General features: G+C 48.0%; 1 protein-coding gene across 3 annotated transcripts in view; it reads right to left on the bottom strand.

Moving 5' to 3' along the window:
• Positions 1-21,252, bottom strand: part of LOC146822665 (uncharacterized) — a 550,662-nt gene that overhangs the window by 366,026 nt on the left and 163,384 nt on the right. For all 3 annotated transcript variants that reach the window (XM_085606858.1, XM_085606859.1, XM_085606857.1), the window contains one exon: positions 6,252-7,939. In XM_085606858.1, the coding sequence (XP_085462984.1) occupies positions 6,252-7,877 (1,626 nt within the window). In that variant the 5' untranslated portion in view covers positions 7,878-7,939. The remainder of the gene's footprint in view (positions 1-6,251; positions 7,940-21,252) is intronic.

Raw genomic sequence — 21,252 nt, 5'->3', positions numbered from 1 at the left:
ATGAGATAAGACGTTGAAAGTATGAGTGAAGAGTGTGGAGCTGTAAACAGAAACCATTCCAGAGGTCTTTCCCTGCTTTTCCCTGCTTTCTCTTATTGGAACGCCTGTGAAAATGTTCAATCCAAATAACTGTAGCCCTTGTCATCATGTCTAGATCATTAGAGGATACCTGTAGTACGAGTGGGTTTATGTCCATTACATATGGATTGGTTAATGCTTGGGTTCATTGGAACCCACGTGGCTGCTGCAAAAGAGGTCAGCCTCTTTTGTGCCAAGGCGGTGATGTCCATCTCAGACATATCAGCCCATACGTGTAGACTTCGTCTCCTTCCCCATATAACTGGCAAACAGGGTGGGTCGGAGAGATAGCCAACTCAATCCTTCCTTTTAGAGCATGCTTCCTCATATCTGAGCCATACCCACTGCTTCCCAATTCCCTGTGCGGAGGTCCTCTCCAACAGAGCTTCTAGAGTCGAAAAAACATCACACCTCGGCCAAATCAAATTAGCTATGTTACAAAACTATGCAAGAAGTGTGCAAAAATAGCTAGAAGTGGGAAAATGCATAGCCAGGACTGGAGCCGTCTTGGGACCCTCAAATGCAACAGATCCCTTGGTCTCTAGTAGGTTATCTTGGCCAGCATGAGGGTGATAAATACCACCTCAACTGGCTGGCGACAAACTACTTTAAAGTTCACGTTTGAAACCTGCCTGCACATCTAAACTGCTGGACCTGCATGGTCCTGCCAAGTACGGACCATGGGACCCTTTGGAGGACAGGGGGTGCTAAAATTGGGGGTACATACAGTGGCAATCAAAAAGAGGATGTGAAGCTTTCATTTTTACCTAACTTTATAAATGCGGGACAGAAGCAACACAGAATCCTTAACACACAAACAACTTTGTGGTACTTTCTTGCTAGGGAAGAAATATGAGGCTAGTTGGACGGTCTAAGGATTGGCAGACTAAGGGGGCTGATGGAACTTACAAGCATGCACGAGGAGGTGCCAGAGGTGAAGCATCTACAGTGGTTGCCACCAAGGAGGTGGTCTAATGTGAACAACATTTCATCCCAGATAAAAATCGAGACTGCCTCCTCTCAATACCAAACGCTTACAAATTAAGGGTTACAAGAGATACTGAATCAGAGGAAGGTGTAAAGCTAGGGAAGGTGTGGAGGGAAATAAAACACATGATCAGTTTGGATGACTTTCCTGGTTACTGTATAAACAAGAAGACGAACCACTGGTAGTTTTTTTTGTACTTTAGATGAATGATGTGGCGATAGGCTCCGATAAGGTGCACATTAGTATATAAAAGAATGGATGGTGTGTGAATATTAAATAGTAGTCTCACAATATTTGACCTGCCATAAGGCGGAGGTAATCATCATGTCAGAAGCGCATGTCAATTCATCATTCAAAGAAAATCCAAACAAGTGGCCCATGCAGGTTTAACACGATGTTTAAGAGGTGCAACGATTTTTGAGAGACAATTTGTCCTCTAAATGGTCTTGAACAGTTGGGTTAACCCCCAGCATTGTCTAACTGCAGTGGCGTTGCTTACATACACAAGGGTGCTTGCTCATGGCAATATATGGAGGTAGAGACAAAGGAGGGAAGGTAGAGAATCAGGAGAAATGCTACATACTGTAGACACCAACGGAAGACCTGCAAGGATGCAATTAGTAGCCAGGATTTTAGCATAAACCAAATGGAAAACAAGTAAGGATACTGAAGAGGCGAGTGGTGCTGAAGGGGATCTTTTTGAGTTTGAAAGAAACTTGGGGGACTCCACCAATAATCTGACTCACTTGTCCGAGAAAAGAGCATAATCTACAGTTGGCGCATGAAGCCAAGTCCCACCTTTTGAGAACACAGACTATAAAAAAAAATACAAGCAAGTTAGATTGGAACACGCCTTGGAGGGAGGAGAAATCCAGATGGACAGGTCAGCCCGGGAGGCAACGTCACAGGGGGTATAAGGATAAAATGGGCCCTTGTACATTATGATGAAAAGATGATGCCCGTAGCGAGCTAATGGGGCATTGGGCACGATAGGATAACTGAAGAAGGTTCAATTGCCCTGTCAGACAGGGAGATGGGTAATGGAAAGGATAAGATAACTTAATTATTTTACTGATGTCATTAATCAATTACAGTTTGTCACAAACCAGGGACCAAATGTTCTACCTACAAACTGTTGGACGAGATGATGGATTACCTTTTCAGTTTATGTGGGCAATGAGTAAGAGAGACTACCTGTATATACAAGGGAGGCAAAACCATGAATGAGTGTTCATCAGATCTTCCAAACTCTCCCCGAAATTGTGACACTAAGGTATATTATAGAATTTGGGGCAATAGGCTAAAGTGGGTAATTGTCTCTTGTCAAGAGTGGACAGATTTGGCTTCCTGTTTCAAAGGGCAACTATCCCAGTTGTCACTTAATCTCTGAAAGCTACTTAAGTAAATTGATGGGCCATGAAACATTGAGGAACCCATGATGATTTTACCGTTTGATACACAGAGCACATTCAATTCAACATAATAATGCCTTTTCCTTGCTCACGACAAAGATGGGCTTTGGCCTGGAGTTTACATCATGGACTGCATTGTTGCACAATGATCCCAAGGCCCCCATAAAGGTTAATAAAGTGCATACTCAAATTCAAGCAGCACCGGGGAACTAAGGATGCCCTTCATCCCACATGCTTCATGCACCATCTATTAAGCCTCTAGTGGGCTGGAACGACTGATGTGTTATCTGTGGCTGAGAGTGGTGCATCAAGCAACTGTCATGACCTAGGTTGATCACAAAGCAGTGATGGCAGTGTACAGAGTTTTGTAAACTATTTTCCCTGTCAGACCTTTTTTTATTTAACTGAGGAGTACGGTCCACTACCACCACTTAAGTAAAAATCCACTTTAGTTTGACACTTTTAACCCAACACCTAGACCCCTTGCACTGAAATGCCATGTGTGTGCGCAGAGTGGGTATGTATGGCAAATAAGTAGCATGTGCATGGTCATGGAGTTCTGTGTGTGGCGAGAGAGTGCTGGGGCCAGGGGGATTAATTTTAGATGCCCCCAGATTTAGCATGACAAAAGATTGAGGGTGGGTACAGCTTCCGCAGCAGAAATGTGCGGACTGCATTTTGGTGGCGTTCGGGTGGCGATCCAGACACTGGAGTGAGGCTAGATGGAGACCATTTGAAACTCAATTAGATCATTTTAGCGAAGGGCTGCTGGATTAGTTCTTCTTGAGCACGGACATTTGGTGGATGTTAGAGATGGCATGGGTCAGCAATTTTCTGTTAAGGTGCGGAGGTTTCTAGACCAGGTCTTCCCATTGATCTTGGACTGTTGCTTCAGGAAGATCGAAGACAGCTAGATGCAGAAATCTCAAACGCAATTGTGCTTTTGTTTTAGATACTCCTGCTTGAAGGTCAGCCTCATTACTTACAGTCAGAAAATGACATCTGAAATAGAACCACAGGAAACTGGTTCTAGGACCTTAGACAGCGAATCAACATACCTCTTAGGAAATTAAAGTGGGAACCAAACCGCAGCACTTTGTTCCAGTTCCAATTTCTTCTTCTCCAAGGACAGGAGCGCTCTGAAGTGTACTCGGAACTGCTGTCTACATAACAGCTAGTGTCCCCGAGATGTAGAAGCCAAAGATCTGACTAGCACCTACAAATCTGCATACCTGATCCGCAAGGGAAGGAGACAGCATGGCCCTACAAAAGGACGGACAGTCAAGGAGAAACGTAGCGGTGTTCCCGATTTAAGGAATATCCAGTAGCAGCCGAATGCCATTGGGAGTGGAGCCGGAGATGACCCAGTCTGTCAGAGTCCAAACTGAGGCTCCCACTGTGGTCTCACATCACCAGAGTAGATGGTGAATATGGAAGTGCAATGAGGGCACCCAACAAAAGAACACAAGCCACGTTCCAGCAAGCAAGTAAAGCGGGCCTAAATGCATAAGAGTTAGCGTGTCGATCTGTCGTGAGAACACTGTTGCCAGTGTCATCATTTTTGGCAAGAACTGTCAGAAATGATCTATGAATTATCCTGAGGGGTAATAACTGGCGATCACTAGTAATCATTAGAGAACTACCCATTCGTGTAATATAACCCTGTACTTTTGTACATGTCACCGCAGACATTGGATAAGTCATTGTAGACGATTAGAAACATTTCTACAACAGGAAGAGGACACTGTTGTGGGTCTAATACTTGACTGGGAGCAGTTAGACCTCCTCACACAATGGACTATACATAGCAGGAGAGTCATGCTAGGGTGTGCGAGATGAAGGAGCTATTATATGTTATATTGTGTTGTTTTTTACCTTAAAAATCAATAACATTGCCTATAAAAAAAAATAAAAAACACTTGACTAAGAATCATAAGTAACATTCAAGCCCTTTAACTGTGCCTCTACTGAGCTGTGTTCAATTTGCTTTTCACTGAGATATTAAAGTACATTTTCACTATGATCAGCACTGGGCTGGACACACACTACTACCCTGCTCACCCTCGCTAATCTGGGAGTCAAGTGCAGAAGGGGTGTACCTGGCACAGTTTGCCGAGCAACAGCAAGACAGACCCAAGGACATTAGTGGCCAACTACTACAACCACCTTGGTTGTGGCCATTCACCGCCCAAACTGCCCAAGTGGTACGGATTCTTGGAAGACAGTTCCTAAAATGCAACATATTTTACTAGAAGTAGGTCTCGCGCGGATATAAGGATTTACCAATAAAAGGGGTAAACCTCCTCTTTTCCTTGTACAAGAATAGGTTGTTGGTCCGTTCAGTGGATTGTCATTCGATTGAGTTTTCCTGGTGTTACTTATGAATAGTAACTTCTTGTAAGATGGCTCAGTGTATTAGATAATTTCACACCGCTCTTTTCATCCTTCAGGGGGGTATTCAGCACTTGGACGTTGTTCCTCTACCAGTTGTGTCGGGAAACATTGTGTGATTATAGACCATGAAAACACCTGATCAGCTCCAGTATGAATTTGATCTGGCAGACAGTGATACGGCACCTTCAGATCACCCACATGACCAAGTTATGTCGCTTGACCTGCCTCCTACAGCTTCTGGCAAACAAATAAACAACGCCAAGAAGCTAAAGGCATTTCAACGAGACCTGGGAACACGACATAGGGGCGCGCTCAAGGATGTAAAGTCAGAAGAGACATTTTTGCACCCAAGGGAGGTAATGCTTCAATCATGTTTTGAAGTGATACAATTACACATTCTCCATCAAGCATATTAGAACAAAACGAAATGCAAAAGGCCTGGTTTATGAGGGTACCCGTGTGATGCAGGGAGGAAAAAGTAACATTCTATCACATTACCTCGGATTGCGCCAATGAGCAGCTAAACAAACTGTCGTCTTTGGAGCTTGGGAAACTAAGTTGAAATCAAATTGTTGCTTGGCGAAGACTCCACTTGACAAAACACCACTTCAGTTTTATTTAGGTTATTGAGTTAAATGGGATTCAGCCTGGAAGTGAAGTAGCACCAAGACGGCAACATTGAAAATAAAGAAAGGGAGAATGGACCGGTGAACGGCCTTCGAGAGGGCAGTTCATGAATCTCGTGGGTTCCCTTGAAAATTCAGTAAGATATGGGTGGTCTCATTTTGGGGTGACATAACGACCGGCGTATTTGTTATTGCCCTCCTACACAATTAAACTGCTATTTAGAAAACTGTAGTTGGTCACAAAGGGTTTGTGCTAGGCATGCCAGTGCTCCTAATGGATTGTGCCTGCCTTTTCTCTTCCAGGCCTTTGTAAGTTCACCATGTATATCATGAATACACAATCATTTAGTTTGTCAGGAGGAACTATCTAATCCCAAAGAACACAGTTCAAGGCATTGTCTGTTGATATTTAATAAATTAGGAGTACACAAGAGGAATTTAGACTTTGTTGTACATTTTAGGCGAATGGGCGAAAAGAAAGATTTGATTAAACAGTTGAGATTTTTTTTTTTTTTTTTTTACAAAACCACTTATCTTTGGGGAAAAAATATATATTTTGTGAATTCCCGTTAATAACTAGCACAGTATAGAGAACTTTCACTATACGAGATTATGAAATGCAACCCTTCAAAACATCTCAAGTACTATGTTTGAAATAGAAATGCTAATTATGTTTAACTGGTCAGTCTCTAAGGCTGGGTTAGGAAGGTAATGTTTCAAGTAATGTTTCACAACAAAGCTTAATTCACTCACCTCGCAGTAAAATTTCTTTTTATCATCTTCAGGATTGTCACTTTTCTGTGCATTTTCCTGGTCTCTGTCAGCACCAGTCACATCATTGGCTTGACCTTGGTTCACATTATCTTTGTCTTGGGTTTCATACTTAACTTCGCCTTGGTTTACCTCACTCTGGTCTGTATCACTCATTTCCATATCACTTTGCTCCATATCACATGGCTCCATGTCGCTCTGTGTTTTTTCATCCTGGTCCATATTACCCAAAGTCAAATCTTGATCATTGTCTTGGTCTACAGGGCCCTTAGCTATTCCACCCTGGTCCCCAAGGCTTTTGCCCATCCCATCACGATCCACAGGGCCACGCACAAAATCATCTCGCTCAATTGGACCCTGGTCAATACCTTCTCGACCCATGGAGCCACCAGTCATCATACCTCTGGCCAGATTACCCCTAGAAATTTCATCCCTGCCCATAGGGCCCTGCTCTCCCCGGTCCATGAAGCCACGGACAATCCCTTCTTGGCCCATGGTACCCCCTGCCATGCGGCCCCAGGTCTTTTCATCCCTGACAATGGGACTGCGATCTCTGCCAACAGGACTGCGCTCTCTGCCAACAGGACTGCGAGCTATTCGACCCCTATCCATGGAATTCCATGTCAACTGATTCCGGTCTATGGGGCTAAGAGCCCTACCAGCTAGGCGATCCAATGGCATCTCTACCCTGTTCATGGGACTATGCAACTCTCCCATACCTATAGAAACTCTACCCAGATTTTCCCGGTCCCGAGGACTCCACTTGATCGCCTCACTGTCTGTATGACTCCGGCTCATCCCATCCCTGTCTAAGGGGCTGTGGCTCATCCTATCCCTGTCCAGAAGAAACCGCCCAATCCCGTCCCGGGTGTCATGACCAATCCTATCCCGGTCCACAGGGTCATGACTAATTCTATCCAGGCCTATGGCACCACGACCAATCCTATCCCTTTCCAGAATGTCGCGCCCAATCCTATCCCTGTCCAAGCCGTCCCGCCCAATCCTATCCCTGTCCAAGCCGTCCCGCCCAATCCGATCCCGGTCCAAGACGTCCCGCCCAATCCGATCCCGGTCCAAGACGTCCCGCCCAATCCGATCCCGGTCCAAGACGTCCCGCCCAATCCGATCCCGGTCCAAGACGTCCCGCCCAATCCGATCCCTGTCCAAGACGTCCCGCCCAATCCGATCCCTGTCCAAGACGTCCCGCCCAATCCTATCCCTGTCCAAGACGTCCCGCCCAATCCTATCCCTGTCCAAGACGTCCCGCCCAATCCTATCCCTGTCCAAGAGGTCCCGCCCAATCCTATCCCTGTCCAAGAGGTCCCGCCCCATCCTATCCCTGTCCAAGAGGTCCCGCCCAATCCTATCCCTGTCCAAGAGGTCCCGCCCAATCCTATCCCTGTCCAAGAGGTCCCGCCCAATCCTATCCCGGTCCAGAGAGCCCCAGCCAACCCCATCCCTGGGGCCCCGGCCAAACCCATCCCTGTCAATTGCACCACGGGCCAACTCATGCCTGTCCATTGGTCCACGTGCTGTCCCAACTCGGTCCATGGAGCCGTGTGACACACCTCTGTCCATGCTTCTCCAGTTCGCGCTACCTCGTTTCATCTTAAGGTTTACGGTCTTTTTTCAGATAATGTAGCTGAAATTCGTTCAAGTGGTTGTAGATGCTGCCATAGAGAAAAATATAATGAATATCGGAGTGTCACCATCAAAGTTCACTATAAAGCATGTTAAGACAAAGACAACACCAGCCTTCTTTTTTTGTTAACAGGTTTATTTGATTTTCTGTGACATTTATGGTGCACAATGCTTACTTTCGTCATCACATTATCGCTTAACAGATTTCCCACAACAAATATATTGATTCATGCATGTATGTCTTCAAGAAGCGTGTGTTCAGTTGTTTCCCACTATTATCTGGACTTTTAGACTTCTGCATATAGCATCTATTGATCTTTATTCTTATAGTAATATCCATGCTGCATTTATCAAAGTCCAAACTATGTGTTATGCATGAATAGGCCAGTAAGCAGTTTTAAACATTAACAAGGTAACAGTAGAGCGATGCAAGAATTACTTGCCCATGGATATCAACCCATCTCTCCACGCCACTAGCACCGCCCGCAATGTTTGATAAATGCATTATTTATTCATGCCAACATACATACAGATCTTGAGGAAGCTAAGCAGCAATTCCCGGAAGTGACTGGTAGTCTGTGTCGCCGTATGCTTTCCCCTACACCATCAGTCAGGTGGCTGCATTTCTATGCTTCAGTTGCATATAGTGAAGGGCAAGTGTAGGAAAGGCTCTGTATATACTGTTCTCAAATAGGTACAGTGTGTACAGAGTCCACAGTCGCCAGAGGTTTGGCAGAGGCTAAAGTTAGATATAACCTTACTCTCTAAAGTGGTAGCTTGGTCGAGCAGTAAGGCAGTATCAGAGGTCAGTGTAAAGCATTTGTTGTACACACTCAGCAAATGGTCTCACACACTCAAGAACTGAACTCTAGGCCAATGGTTTGTATAAAACAAATTATGGTTGTTTTCTATTAGAACCAACAATAGGTATCAAAATATATTTTGTCAGAATGAGATTCTTTAGTTAAGTACTTTGCAATAAGCAATTGACTTTTGCAGGTAATAGTTACAGTTTGTTGCAATAGGCAACACAATTTCAAACACAATAATACATTGAGCTCAATGGAAATTTTAAGTTATTTGCAATTGATTACTTTCAGGATTACTTTTCTAAATCCAGGACTGGATCCTAGATTCAATCCTGGGACAGTTCTTGGAAACAAGTGAGTAAATTCGTTTTAGTTACTGTTGTGATTTTAAGCATTATTTTGCTATTGTAAAAGATGACACTTAAAAACATTATCTAATCAAATTACCAATGTTATCCTATGGAAAGAAATTCACTTAGCAGGTAAGTGGGGTTATCTTTACTTTTTCTAGGTCAGTGTTGGATCCTAAATCCAGCACTAGTGCACCACCTGTAAGCAGTTGAGAAACTGTGTTTAAGTTATACAGGCGATTTTTAAGGAATATTTATAAGCTTGCAAAATCTACACAGAAGAAATTTCACAGAAAGACAAGTCAATGGTTTCCAATGGAAGAAAATTCAAGTTACGGGTAAAGTATGTTCTCGTTACTTTTGTAATCCAGTGCTGGGCTCCTAGGCTCAGTACTGGGACATCTATCTAAAACAGGTAAGTAATTACGTTTTCACAGTTGGTACGATTTTTGAAGAATATTTTTAGTTTGCAAAAATCGACACAAAAGAAATTTCACAGAAAAACAGTCAATGGTTTCCTATGGCACAAAAATTGAGTTAGTGGTAAGTACGGTCGTAAGTACTTTTCAGGGTCAGTGCTGGGCACCAAGATCCAGCACTGGGATCTCTCCTAATAGCAGGTGCGTAGTTCCGTTTCTCGGTTGATTTTAGGCGAATATTTTAAAGTTTAGAAACTCCACACTTAGAAGAAATTTCAAGAGAAACCAGTCAATGTTACCATACGGAAGAAAAGTGAGTTATCGGCTTTTGGGTAAGTACTCGACTGGCAGAGTTGAGGTTCTGGGCATAGACTCGGGGGTCTCCCAGGGTCAGGTAAGTACAGTTGTTACACCCTCAGCGGCACTGGGGCTGCTGGGTGAAGAGCGAGTTAGGCCCAATGTTATCCTATGGGAGGCAGGGGGCCCTTGGTGGGTGGCTGCTGACTAGCAGGCCACACGGCTGTGGGATCTGGGCCCCTGGTCACTTGCTCAGGGCAAATGGGGAAGTAGATAGGTGCAGAGGTTACACTGCCAGGGCCACTCGGGCGGCTGGGTGCAGGGTGCTTTTGCGCCTTGAGGCGCTCAGTGGATTGCTATGGAGAAGCTCAAGGACGAACAAAGGCTGCAAGCTCTGGGACGAAGATTCTTCAGGTGCCAGAAGCACTTCGAGAGGTAAGTTGGGTAGTTGGAGGATAGGTAGGTACCCAGGATCGGGCACAGGGGGCCGCAGGGCACTAGGGTGCCTTTTGGTGTCGGGGAAATCTTACCCTCTGTTGATCGCGGTTTGGGGGGGTCCCCGGTTCTGAGACTGCAGGCGTCGTCGGTTGGGTCCTTGGGTGCCGGATTCAGGGTCACAGTCGCCAGGGGGATGTTCTCGGGGTCTTTGTCCACTCCTGCACCGGCCAGGCTTGGCGGGTGCAAGGTTCCGGGCTGATGCCAGGGGTTAGATACTTGATTTGAGCAGTCACTGCTCGTGGGAGTCCCAGGTGCTCAGAGTCACATGGTGTGAGAAAGTACCATCTTTCTTGCATGGTATGCCCCCACTTATTGCTGAAATGCTGAATGTACTTTGATTGAGTGTGCCCTGGACTCCTGCCAAGCAGGTGCCCAGGGCCTATGTTCCTTCCCTAAACAAAAACCTCAAAATCAAAATTGGCAAACCCTGGCCACATGTAAGCCCCTGGTAAATGGTGCCCTAGGTACCCAGGGCCTTGTGACCAGGGAAGGCCTCTAAGGGCTGCAGCACTCATTGTGCCACCCTTAGAGGCCCTGTACCCTAACACCCACACACTGCCCTTGCAGGCTGAGTGTCTGTGTACAGGACAAAACAAAGTTGATATGGCACACATCCCTGTGTGCCATGCCCACCACCTACACTGCCCTGGCACACATCAGCCACCCCTCTAGCTGGGAGCCCTATGCCAGTGGTGTGGGCAGAGGCAGGAGCCCTGTGCCCCTACAGTACCCAGGTCCATTCCTGGGCCCTGTAAGTGCAGTGCTGCCATTTAAGAGTACCAGGTGCTGGGAGCTTGTCAAACACGAACTCCACAGCACCATAATGGCAGAACTGAAGCCAGGGTAGTTTGGTATCAAACTGCTCAGCACATTAAATAAAAACTGATGCCAGTGTGGGATTTAATGTACCAAGCACCACAGAGGGAATCTTAGAAAGGCCCCCTGAAACCTAACCCACAATCCACGTCTGTTCTGAGGCTGCCTAGGCTGCCACACAGTAGACATGTTGCTGGACCCCTGGGTAGAAAAGCCCCTGCTCTCCTGGGCCTGCAACAATGCACATCCTGGGCGAGGCGCTAGATCTCCTCCCCCAGGATGGGCAGGGGGAAGCTTCAAAGGCATGCCACCTCTGTGAGCTTCCCCAGGCCACTGCAACCCCCCACTCTGGCGGGAAGCCTGGCCGGAAACCCCAAATAAGGACAGGGGATGTGCCAGCCTGCCAACCCCACCCCTCAGGTGGCGGAGGCGAGGTAAGCACATCCCCGGGCTCTCGCCATCTTGAAGATGGGAAGCTCTACCCAATCAGGACTAGGCTACTGCCCACTCCCACAGGAGAGGCAGGATAGGGGGTGTACCCACCTCAGGACAGGCACCCATTGGTCCCTGCCCTTCGCCTACCTGTAACGCCCCTAAATCTAGTATTTAGGGGCACCCTGAACCTTCCTTCCCCAGATTCCAAAATACAAAGAAGAGCAAGGATTAGGCTACTGCCCCCCCTCCCACAGGAGAGAGGCAGGATAGGGGGTGTACCCACCCCAGGACAAGGACCCATTGGTCCCTGGCCTTCACCTACCTGTAACGCCCCTAAATCTAGTATTTAGGGGCACCCTGAACCTTCCTTCCCCAGATTCCAGATTCAAAAACTACAAGAAGAGCAAGAAGAACAAAGACCTGCCCTGCAGCTGCTAAGAAGAGAGGAAGACACCAACTGCTTTAGCCCCAGCCCTACCAGGCTGTCGACCCTCGAACCTGCTCCTGCTCCAGCGCGGCATCTCTTGTGGCCAGCAACCTCACAAACCCTGGAGGACCTGGCTACCTTTTGGCTCTAAGCCCCTGGGACTCCCACGAGTAGAGGCTCTACTCAAAACCTACTTCTAATCCCTGGCAGCAGCCCGGAACCGCGAACCCAGCACACACTGCACCAGCCAAGCCTGGCCAGTGCCAGAGTGAACAAAGACCCAGAGGACGACCCCACGGCGACTGTAACCCAGAGTTCGGCACCCAAGGACCTCCCTCGACACTCCTGAAGAAGCCTGCAGCCTCAGAACAGGGTGCCCCCCCTACCGCGATCAACAGATGGTAAGATTTCCCAACACCAAAAGGCACCCCTGCACGCGGCGCCCCGCGGCCCCCTGTGCCCAATCCCGGGGTACCCACCTAACCTACAACTACCCAACTTACCTCTCGAAGTGGTGGTGGCATCTGAAGCATCCTCGTCCCCGAGCTTGCAGCCTTTTTCCAAACCGGAACATTTCCATTGACTTCCATTGAGCGCCCGAAGGCTCAAAAGCACCCTGCACCCAGCCGCCCGAGTGGCCCTGGCAGTGCACTCTCTACACTAACCTACGTCCCCACTTGCCCTGAGTAAGTGACCAGGAGCCCAGCTCCCACAGCCGTGTGGCTTGCCAGACAGCAGCCACCAACCAAGGCCCCCCTATCCCTCATAGGATAACATTGGGCCTAACTCTCTCTGCACCCGGCCGTCCTGAAACCGCTGAGGGTGAACCAACTGTACCTACCTGACACTGGGGGACCCCTGAGTCTATGCCCGGAATTTCAACTCTGCCAGTCGAGTACTTACCCGTAAACCGCTAACTTCATTTTCCTCATAGGGTAACATTGACTGGCTTTTTCTTGAAAAATCTTCTAAGTGTGAACTTTTCAAAACTGCAAATATTCACTAAAAATCAGCCAAGTGACAAAAACGAATTTACTCACCTGCTCCTAGGTGAGCTCCCAGTGCTGGATCTTGGTGCCCAGCCCTGACTCTGAAAAGTGTCCACAACTATACTTACCTCTAACCCATTTTTCTCCCATAGGAAACCATTGTCTGCTTTTCTGTGAAATTTCTTCTAAGTGTCTACTTTTGCAAATTTGAAATATTCTTCTAAAATCGTACCATTTCTGCAAACGAAATTACTTACCTGTTTTTGATAAGGACCCCAGTCCTGGGTCTAGGTACCCAGTCCTGGATTACTAAAGTAACGATAAAATACTCTACCTGCAATTTGAATTTCTTGCCATAGAGATCCATTGAATGTTTTCTTTGAAATATTTTCTAAGTGCTAACTTTTAAAATAGCTAAATATTATTTAAAAATCATTAGAGTTATTAAGTCGACTTTCATCACTTGATTCTGAATACTAACCCAGGGCTGGATCTAGGAGCCAGACCTGGAATTCCAAAAGTAATCTGAAAAGTAATTTATTACAAATAACCTGAATTTACCATTGAGCTCAATGCATTGTTATGTTTAGGAAATAGGATTGTTTATTGCAACCAACTGTGACTGTTTACAAAAATGTATTGCTTAAGGCAAAAGTATTTATATTCAACCTCTCATTCTGAGAAAGTATATTTTTATCCCCTTTGTGGTTCTAAAAATAAAACAAGCATATATTTTATATATATATAAACCATTGGCCTAGAGTTCAGTTATTGAGTGTGTGAAACCATTTGCTGACTGAGTGTGTACAATAAATGCTTTACACTGTCCTCTGGTACTGCCTTACTGCTCGACCAAGCTACCACTTTTGAGAGTAAGGTCATACCTAACTTTGACCTCTATCAGCCTCTGGGGGACTGTGGACTCTGTACACCCTGTACCTATTAGGGAACAGTATATACAGAGCCACTTTCTCACAGCAGCGTACCCGCAACGACTTGCCTGGAATGACGAGGAGGCACAATCCCTGACCTGCATCACCGGGGCTGTAGGAGGGCCACGGTTCTGCCCCTAGGAGAGCGGGTGGCCGATCCGAGCAGGGCAGCTGGGGTGCGGTAGGCCGGGGGGGTCGTTTCGAGTGAGAACGGCCCATCAGAGAGGCTTGCGGGGAAGTTGGAGATCTAAAGCTTCACGCCCCGGCTAAGTGTCTCCTCAGGGACCTGTCCCCCGGCTAAGAGCTGGTGGGAGGTGACAGGAATTTTACACGACCTCTTCAGGCCCATTGAGAGGTACCATGTCCCACCACAAGAAGCGGCAGGACAAGACCCTTAAAGATCTGTTCTCTAAGACACCACCTGGACAGACGGCCTCTAATATGGAGATGGATGCCGCGGGAAGGGGCTCGCTGGGGGTGTGGAACCCATCACTAAGGACTTCCTGGAGTCGATGTTTTCCGCGCTGCGGGATGACATCCACACGCTTAAGCAGGAGTTCACGTCTGAACTTAAAGAGATGCGTGGCAACATAGATGGCATCGGAGAGCGGGTTGCTGACCTGGAGGGTAAGAGTGATGGAAGGGACAGAGATAATGACCCTCCAACAGGAGATCATTAGACTTCATGATCAACAGGTTGATCTCCAGACGCACCTGGAAAACCGTTCCCATCGCCACAACATTCGGATCAGGGGAGTTACCATAGACGTCACCTCGAAAGACCTTCTTACTTATACGAGGGAACTCTTCAACCATATCCTAGGGCGCCCCCCGGAAACAGACCTGTGCATAGATCGGGCGCATAGAGTGGGCCCTCCCAGAGCACCGTCGGCTCCCCCATCGGACATCCTGGTATGCGTGCAAGACTTCCGCACCAAGGAACTGATAATGCAAAAAGCACGTCAAGCGCACCCCCTTCAGTTCCGTGATCAACGGCCGGTGTTGTACCAGGACCTGTCTGCTCTCACGCTGCAGAAAAGGCGCCTCTTCAAACCCATCACTGCGCACCTGCAGCAGCTCAACATTCCCTATAGCTGGGGACACCCCTTTCGCCTGGTATTCCGCAAGGATGACAAACTGTACCAGCTGCGCTCTGTCCGAAGCCAGCAAATTATTAGGGGTGGAGCTCCCGGAGGAGGAGGGGGACTCCAAGACTGGACCGGAAGACACCAGGCCCTGCTGGCGGCAGCAGGGTTGTAAGCGCCGCCTCAGGAAACCACCGATGGGGGAGATCACGAGGGGCCGGCAATCGGCATTGTAGGCGGTGTCCGCGGACCTCTCTGGCTCGACTCCTGGCTAAATTTGAACGCTATGCTGTCTCGAGTATTTTCGTCTCCAAGATTCAGTTCCTTGGCGGGAACAGGGCTCCTCTTCACTGTTGGTGAATTACCCCAATGACTTCTCACCGATCACCGACGAGTGATTGACTACATGTTCTTAATCCTTATGGTCGCTTTTGTTTGGGGAGGGCTGGGGAGGATTTTTAGTGCTCCACGTCCACCTTCCCTTTGAGGTTAGTCCGACCCCCGGTGACCCCGCTATTTTAGGCCGTTCACACACCAGACACTTCGTGACAGTGCCACATGACCCCCCCCCCCCCCCCTACTGCAGGACTCCTCATCCACTACATGTCATGCCTCCTACCTCACTTAAGATCCTGACCCTGAATGTGCGGGTTCTTAACAACCCAATAAAACGCAGGGCGATTCTTTCATGCCTGGAGAACACAAGCAGACCTCTGCCTCCTACAGGAAACCCATCTCTTCCCACGCGATTGTCATCGGATGAGATCCCGCAAGCTCCCCACCCAGTTCTTCTCTTCTGGGCCCACGAAGACGGCGGGGGTGGCGATCCTGGTGGCTCAGAGGTTCCGGGGTGCAGTTCTGCACAAGGTAACGGAGATTAAGGGGCGACTGCTGACGTATCGCTTCGCACTGGGGGGAATGACGTTCACTATTAGTTCCCTATATGCTCCCAATAAGGGTCCGGAGCGATTCTTACATACTGCCATCACAGAGGCCACGGCTACACACTACCACAATATCATTATAGGGGGCGACCTCAACCTGGTTTTTGATAATGTGCAAGATAGATCTGCTCAACGCACTCACCAGGTGGGGGCATTGTCTACGGAGGGACGGGCGAGGTTGCAGGACCTGAGGCTGAGCAACCTTTGGCGCAACTTCCACCCTCAAGAACGGGAATATTCATTTTATTCCAATGCACACAAGACATATGCCCGATTGGATCATTTCCTAGTAACTACTCCGGTACGAGAGCTCACGACCGTGATTAACATCGGGATGGACTCGCTGTCAGACCACGCTCCGGTGCTGGCAACCTTTGCCCTCCCACCCATGGCACGACGGACCAGAGTGTGGCACCTTAGGGATGCCCTCCTACACCGAGAGGACGTGGTCAAACGCATTCAACACTATTCACGATTATCTTGCACATAACGCAAATTCAGAAACCACGCTCGCTACACAGTGGGCTGCCTTAAAGGCAGTTATTAGGGGAGAGTTCATCTCAATTGCGGCGGCAGACAACAGGGAACGAGGGATCAAAAGGGAAGAGCTTGCGCAGCAGGTCCGCGAGTTGGAACGGATGCACCAGCGTAACGGGGTCAAGGCGGTCATGCGGGAGGACGGCACTAGCGCCACGGAGGATGAGGCTATATCAGAGACATTCCGGGATTTTTATGCCACTCTTTATGCAGGGGCCCCGTTGGAGCGCGCGGAGGGAGCGGCATTTTTGGACTCGGTCACTCTGCCGGCTTTGACCGTGGAACAGGCCGAGCGCCTTGACAGAGCCATTCAGTTAGATGAGGTTGTAACCGCCATTTCTCGTCTCAAGCTTGGGAAGGCCTCCGGCCCGGATGGCTTCCCCGCAACGTTCTACAAGAAGTTTTGCTCCCCGCTTGCTCCGCTCCTCACCCAGTTGTTCAACTCCTTTGCTGTTCAGGGGGCGCTTCCGAGCGACCTCTTGGAGGCCTCTATAGCGGTCATCCCCAAACCTGGGAAAGATAGCACACGCTCCGAAGCCTACCTCCCAATTTCCCTACTTAACAAGACTTTAAACTACACACAGGAATACTGGCTGCTCGCCTCGGCCCCCACATGCCATGCCTCATTGACCCAGACCAGGCGGGTTTCATCCCTGACCGCCAGACGTCGGATAACACGAAACGGGTCCTGCACCTTATTGAGAAGGCTACTCGGGTCCCGAGGGAATTCATGATGCTGAAAAGGCGTTTGACCGAGTGCACTGGCCTTACCTGGAACAGGTGCTCGAGAGAGCAGGGATGGGTGAACGGTTCCGCACGTTCATCCTCAATTGCTATCAGTACCCTACGGCTACGGTCCAGGTGAATGGTCATACGTCCTCTCGCTTCCGTATTGAACGTGGCACGAGGCAGGGGTGTCCGCTATCCCCCCTCCTCTTTGCCTTCTATATGGATTCTTTAGCTCAGAAGCTGCGACAGAACCAGGGAATCACAGGAATAAAATTTGGGGGCTTTGTCCATATGATTAGCCTATACGCAGACAATGTGTTAATCTCATTGGCGGAGCTGGCGTCTGCTCTTCCGGCTTGCTGGGCGGATATGGATGCCTTCGCTCGCGCGGCAGGATTAAAACTGAATGCGGGGAAATCCCTAGACCTCTCGTTGTCACGCCACACCCGGGAATATCTGCAGAATCTGCTCCCCATTCGTTGGGTACCGTATCTAGGGATTCAACTAGCCCCCTCTCCCCCAGGTGGCTCATACTAATTATTCATTGCTGCACGACAGAGTCCGACGGGTGCTCGATCGGTGGCGGCACTATCCCCTCTCTTGGTTAGGTAGGGTGGCGGCAGTCAAGATGCCCATTCTCCCGCAGATTCTCTATCTTTTCCACACTATACCTCTCCAACCACCTGTCGGATGGATCTCGAAAATGCAGGCTGATCTAGCCCGGTTTATCTGGAGCGGTCGGAAACCGCGAATGCGTAGAGCACTGGTGTCATTGACACCGGAGTGTGGAGGTCTCGGGGTTCCTGATCTCAGACTCTACTTTCGGGCTGCTCAATTGAGATACCTAGTAGAGTGGAGCAGATGGGAATCGGAGAAGCACTGGTTGTTTCAGGACCAAGCGGTGGCGGCGAGGCCCCTGCAAGAGATTCCCTTCCTGCGCAAACCTCACAGGCCCCCTAACCTGTACGCCTCTTATATTACACGAGTTCCCCTAGAAGTGTGGGATGCCACTAATCTTTCCCATGACCTCACGACTTTCCCGTCTCCACTTACACCGCTGATTGGCAACCCTGATTTTACTCCGGGGATGGAGGACACCGCGTACGCGGGCTGGAAGATGGCTGGATGTCGATTCCTTTATCATGTTTATAGGGCAGAGGGGGTAAATTCCTTCACTCCGATGCAGAGAGACTTTGGGCTCCCGGAGACGGAGAGGCTACGGTATCTGCAAGTGAGGCACTGGGCGCTTCAGCCACAAGTACGCTCTAGGGCTAATAGGCGACTCTCCACATATGAACGGTGGCTCATCACCCGTACATCAGACAAAAATCTCATTTCTGACCTCTATAAGCAGCTGCAGCTCAAACACAAGCACTCACACAATCCTAGCAGGGACAGGTGGGAACGGGAATTGGGCAGAACATTGAGCCATAAAGATTGTGAGGGTATTTATTATAGGGCCAGACACTCTGCATATCACATGGGGCTCACGGAGACGCTTACGAAGATTGTAACATATTGGTATTACACTCCGGAGCGCCTGCATGCGATGGACGGTTCTCGTGAGGCGAAGTGTTGGAGGGGTTGCGGCCAGCTGGGTAACCTGGTTCACCTGCTCTGGGACTGTCCACGTATTCGGGCCTATTGGACTCAGGTGCTGGATGAAGTGGACAAGTGCTTTGAGACTGAGATACCACGCTTTCCAGCTTATGTAATATTAGGTCTTCCCAACCCTCTGACTTACCCATTAAGGTCTCGTAGGGGCAGACTGATGGCCATTGCTATTGGGTCAGCGACTCAAAACATTCTTGCACATTGGCGCACGCCACAGAGTCCTGCCTTCACCGGCTGGTTACACCGTTTGTGGTACGTTCTGGGTATGGAGAAATTGGCACTGACTATGGCCGGGGAAGGGGATAAATATGGTGAATTGTGGCAGCCCTTTTTATCACTTTTGGCTACTGAGTTTAAAGAAATCACATGCCCTCGATCTCTCCGGCTGTTGCGCATCACAGAGGTTCCGGGGGAGGGTAGCCGATAGGAGCACAATGGGTTCAGCAAGGCTTTAGGAAGGACGTGGAGCGCGGGGAGGGGGAGGGATGAGAGTACGGGAAGGGCCTTTTTGGGGTTTTTTTAGGTTTGTGGGGGGTTTCGTTTTTTATTTTTACCCTTGAGAGTTCTTTTGTTGTGGTTATTATTTGACTATGCACACGCGGCCTGGATGGTGCTTCACACTACTCCCCCATGGATATATCACGGCAGTGTCTGATGACCTTATACGGATGTAATTCTGTTGGAAATATGTGACTTAATACTAATAAAAACATTAAAACCATAAAAATCATTACAGTAATTAAGTCGACTTTCATCCCTTGATTCCAAGTACTGACCCAGGACTGAATCTAGGATCCACTCCTGGAATTCCAAAAGAAATCCTAAAAGTAATCTGTTGCAAATAACTTCAAATTTCCATTGAGCTCAATGCCTTGTTGTGTTTAAAATAGGGGTTGCCTATTGCAACCACTTGTAACTGTTTACAAAAGTCAATTGTATATTGCAAAAGTATTTATATAAAGCATCTCATTCTGAAAAAGTATATTTTAAATCCAATTGTTGGTTCTAAAATAAAACAAGCATATTTTTATATATAAACCATTGGCCTAGAGTTCATGTATTGAGTGTGTGAGAGCATTTGCTCACTGAGTGTGTACAACAAATGCTTTACACTGTCCTCTGATACTGCCTTACTGCTCGACCAAGCTACCACTTTTGAGAGTTAGGTTATATTTAACTTTAGCCTCTGTCAACCCCTTGGGGACTGTGGACTCTGTACATCCTGTACCTATTAAGGAACAGTATCAGGGATGTGGAATTCCTATAGCCCGACGCCCGGGACATATTGTTTGGGGTCAAGGGCAACAAGTTTTAATGTCTATTTTGTCCTTGGGACAAGTAACCCCCTACAGCACAAACCCTTTAGCTGCCAGTTTACAATACCACATTATGGATCAAGGAAGAGCATTGTCTAAAGTTAAGGTAATATGTGTGTCCATGTGTTAACACTGTTCAAACTTGTATTTATGGTTCATTAATGCAAAGCCTTGATTATTAGGGTGAGCACTAAAAGTAAATGTCAGCTCTGCCTGCACTACTGACGGCGGTTCCAGTATAAACGCGTACACACGTTTTCAAAGTTAAGTAATATGAGGCTATGTATAATGCTCCCAGAATGCTCTCTGATTATATGCAAATATTTGCAGAAGCTTGAAAGCAACTGTGATGATTCTTTGCTTTCAAAATAAAATGTTCACAAAAACAATGCAAGCAGGAAAAAAATGTGTTGCTAAACTACTGGAAGATTTTAGGTACCATATCTTTGCAGCATCATTTAGTCACATGTTGATGTATGCTTGTATTTCTCAAAATATTCATAATGGAAAATTAGTGTAACCAGTTAAAATACGATTGTGGGGAATAAAAATAAACAAGCATTGGCAAAGCCAGGTCTGAAATTGGTGGTCAGGCTTTTGGTTTTGTCAATGCATGACTTGTTTAGGCATTGTTTTTTGTAAAACCTTAACTGTGTGGGAGCTGTAGGGCCCTCGCCATTCTAACAAGCATTGGCAAAAGCAAAACACTGTTTTTGGTCTCAAAAAGCACACATTGCCACACCACTTCCAGGCACTGAACAAAACTACTTTGTGTGCCAATATGCTGCTTGTAATAGAGCAGAATACTGTCACTCACAGTGAAGCCAGCTGATAGACCGAGATAAGGGGGGGGGAGGGGGGAGAGAGAGAGAGAGAGAGAGAGAGAGAGAGAGAGGAGAGAGAGGGGGAGAGAGAGAGAGAGAGAGAGAGGGGGAGAGAGAGAGAGAGAGAGAGAGGGGGAGAGAGAGAGAGAGAGAGAGAGGGGGAGAGAGAGAGTGAGAGGGGGGGGGGGGGGGGGAGAGAGAGAGTGAGAGAGAGAGAGAGTGAGAGAGAGAGAGAGAGTGGGAGAGAGAGAGAGGGGGGAGAGAGAGAGGGGAGAGAGAGAGAGGGGGAGAGAGAGAGAGAGAGAGAGAGAGAGAGAGGGG

Source organism: Triturus cristatus, chromosome 5_2 (genome assembly GCF_964204655.1).
Source record: "Triturus cristatus chromosome 5_2, aTriCri1.1, whole genome shotgun sequence".
Lineage (NCBI taxonomy): Eukaryota > Metazoa > Chordata > Amphibia > Caudata > Salamandridae > Triturus > Triturus cristatus.
This window is presented reverse-complemented; position numbering and strand designations above follow the sequence as displayed.